The sequence below is a fragment of the Oryzias melastigma genome, linkage group LG18 (genome assembly GCF_002922805.2).
Source record: "Oryzias melastigma strain HK-1 linkage group LG18, ASM292280v2, whole genome shotgun sequence".
NCBI classification, from domain to species: domain Eukaryota; kingdom Metazoa; phylum Chordata; class Actinopteri; order Beloniformes; family Adrianichthyidae; genus Oryzias; species Oryzias melastigma.
Genome location: NC_050529.1, coordinates 16873958 through 16877229, shown reverse-complemented (window position 1 = coordinate 16877229; position 3272 = coordinate 16873958). Strand labels below are relative to the sequence as shown.

The window sequence follows — 3272 nt, the reverse complement described above, 5'->3', positions numbered from 1 at the left end:
CATTGAGATGGCAAAAAAGAAAAAATATTTCAACCTAATTTGTAAAGTTTTAAAGAAAATACATGTTAAAAAAAACAGGCAAAACTGGTGAATATTGTAAATAATGGTGAATAAAATGTGCTTCAAGCCTAAGAGACTGCTTAAAAAAATACTTAAAAAAATAAAGATAGAAACTGCAAAATCCCCACAGTAACACTGGCCATTAAACGCACCACAGATCAGTTTTTCTAGAGACTTCCTTATCCTTTTATCCACATACAGACCGAATTTTATGAGGTCTTAATGATACGTTCAGATGTTAATTATAAAAAGAAAAATCAGTCACTAAGAAATGGATTACTGTGGATTACTGCCCCCTGCTGGCTGTAAGAAAGAATAAATGTTTCTACAATTGTAGTCAATGTGAAATGTCATTTTAGTTACAATCGTCCCCAAATGAAAAAGCATTTACTACAGATTGAAGCAGGTGAATGTGTCCTGTTCTCTTGTTTTTCTGTCACTTACAAACCTGATTTTTGAAAAAAAAAAATTAATTGTAAATGTCTAAAAACCAAGCAGACACATGTTTTTTTCTATGCCTCCTTTAAGGAAGTGCCCGTCCAAACTCGACTGATGATAGTGACCCAAGAACTGCTGAAGAAGGATACGAGGAAGATGAACAAACCTTTGAGCCGTGTCCTCCATTCAGCAGTGGAAGTTACATCGATGGAGATGATCGTCTCTTTAAAGAGGAACTCGTCAACCAGGAAGCAGCAATGCAACATCCAGACATCAATCAGAGAGGAACAGACTTTGGTCTCCTTACTGACGGACTCGATGCAGAAAGTCACGTTAAACCAAACGGGATGAGTCATATCAAACCAGTGATGTGTGTTAGCAGTTCTGCAAGAGTTAGAAAGGATCCTGCACCAACTGCATTCAGGAGCAACTACAGGGAAGCTACAACCGGTGCAAAAAATGAAGGAAAATTGGATAAACAGACTTATTTCAACCATATGCAAGGGTTATATGGAAAGTCTTGTGCAGTTTCACCTTCAAAAAGACGCTCCAACAGCCTCTGCGCCGCCATCCAGCCGACAGAGATTCATGGTTCAGCAGATGTGGACAGGAGGTCCCGCAGTTTGACCAGAAATAAGGAGAAAACACAGCGGGCTGTTTCTGCAAACAGCAGACTGGAGAGGTCACAGTCTTCCACACCAAGACAGCAGAGTCTGAGGAGGGAGAAGACACCCCAAAAACACTGGAGGTGATATGGAGGAAGCAAACTATGACTGTTATGTTTTTATAGCTTACAGAAAGGAAATAAAAACCCTCTTTATAGTTCAAATTTAACTGTATTTAATAATCTGGCATGTAAACAGCTTGTACGTTTCTAAGTAACTCAGTCTCTCTGTTTATTTCTAAAAGGACATAATAAAGTAATCAACCTGTTTCTGTTATTTATTCATAAGATGTTTAGATGAAAATTTCTTGTCAGATTTAAAAGCTGTGAAAGTGTTTATGTTAGAAAAATACTCCACACAAATGTAATTTATTTGGTTTGTTAAAAACAATGAAAAGTAAAATACAGTACACAGATTTATCAAAAGCTTTTTAATTCATTCATTGATTAGAAAATAAAAAAATGAAGGTTATGGTATTTTTGTGACATTAAAATTACTTCATGCATATTATATTTGTATTTGTAATACTCCCAAAACTAATTGATTCCATGAAATAAAGTGATTGACAAATAGAGTTTGATTAATTGCTTCAAAGGCAGTGGGAAGAAGAAAACTGACTTCATCCAATCATTATTGTGTTGCAATATGTTGTTATATTTAGAGTAAAAATGAAAAAAAAAACACAATCAGGCTAATTTTTTGTTCGAAACATCACTTTAGATTTGTCTAGATTCAAAGATAGTTTGTTGTAATCCATCTGTGATTTTATTTTGATTAACTCTGTGTTCAACACATTGATAAGTTCACTTTGATTGTCTGTACAATAGAAAATATTTGTGTCATCAGCAAATAAAATGAGTTTTAAAAGTTTTTAAACATTGAATATATCATTGATGTAGATATTGAACAGCAGCAGCTCAGAATTGATCCTTGTGGGACACCACAATTTATCCCTTTGACCGCTGATGTAAATTCATTCATCTGGACAAATTGTTTTCTTCCTGTTAAACAGCTTTTGACCCAACTTAGCGCTACTCCTCTGATCCCGTACACTTCCAGTTTGTCCAGTAGGATGTCATGATTGAGAGTCAAATGCTTTTTTTAAGTCAGTTTGTAAACAGGTGTTTGTCTCCACTCTTATAGATAGGAATCACCTTTGCCATTTTCATCTTCATTTCGGGAATCTCCCAGTTTGTAATGACAAGTTACATATGTAGGTTAGAGGCTTAGAAATACTGTTAATCACCTTTTTCACCACCGTCATATCGATATCATGACAATCTGCTGAGTTTTTACTCTTGAATTTATTAACGATTGATATCAGCTCATTTTCATTCACATCAGAGAGAAAGATGGAGTGTTGGATCCTAGCGCTGGATGGAATATTTTCTATGTTGGTTTTGCTCTTTGGAATTTCTGCTGCCAACGCTGGACCCACGTTTACAAAATAGTTGTTAAGACCGTTTGCTGCTTCATTCATAGAATAGGTTTGACCCTTCTCATCTGTAAAGTAATCTGGGTATGTTCGTTTTTTTGTCCCTTTTTTTATGATGGTGTTTAATATTTCCCAAACTCGCTTTACATTGTTTTTATTGTCTTTGAGTAGATTATTATAGTACACTTTTTTACTGTGCCGTGTTATTTCAGTCAGTTTATTTTTGTAGGATTTGTATCTCTGTTCATTTTCTCTCGATCTTTGTTTTAAGAACTTTTTATAGATGTTATTTTTCTTTTTACAAGCATTTTGTAAACCAGTGGTTAACCAAGGACATTTAGAAAATTTGTTCTTAAATTGATGAATTGGACAATTATTGTTATATAGTGAGATAAATATTTATATTAAAAAAACATTTATAAGCAGTGTCCACATCTTTATCTCTGTACATAGAGTTCCAGTTTTGTCTGGATAAGTCAATGCAACATCTGTAAATAGTCCTTGATGTCTCCAAAGTTGGTGTACATACTTCTGCTGTTAAAGTGGATGATTGACAGTCTTCCTTCTGGGTTAACAGAGTTTTTGAACTAATCTATGCTGTTATATTTGCAGTCCAGATTAACAGTGGAAAAGAATTGATCAGGGTCTATGTCATCTTGCTGGTTGTTATCATT

At 34.6% G+C, this 3272-nt stretch overlaps 1 protein-coding gene across 1 annotated transcript in view; it reads left to right on the top strand.

Moving 5' to 3' along the window:
• LOC112155841 (ubiquitin carboxyl-terminal hydrolase 47) overlaps positions 1-1431 on the top strand; it is a 9153-nt gene extending 7722 nt beyond the window's left edge. The window contains exon 13 of the mRNA XM_024287800.2: positions 589-1431. Within this exon, the coding sequence (XP_024143568.1) occupies positions 589-1250 (662 nt within the window). The 3' untranslated portion in view covers positions 1251-1431. The remainder of the gene's footprint in view (positions 1-588) is intronic.
• The last annotated feature ends 1841 nt before the right edge of the window (positions 1432-3272 follow it).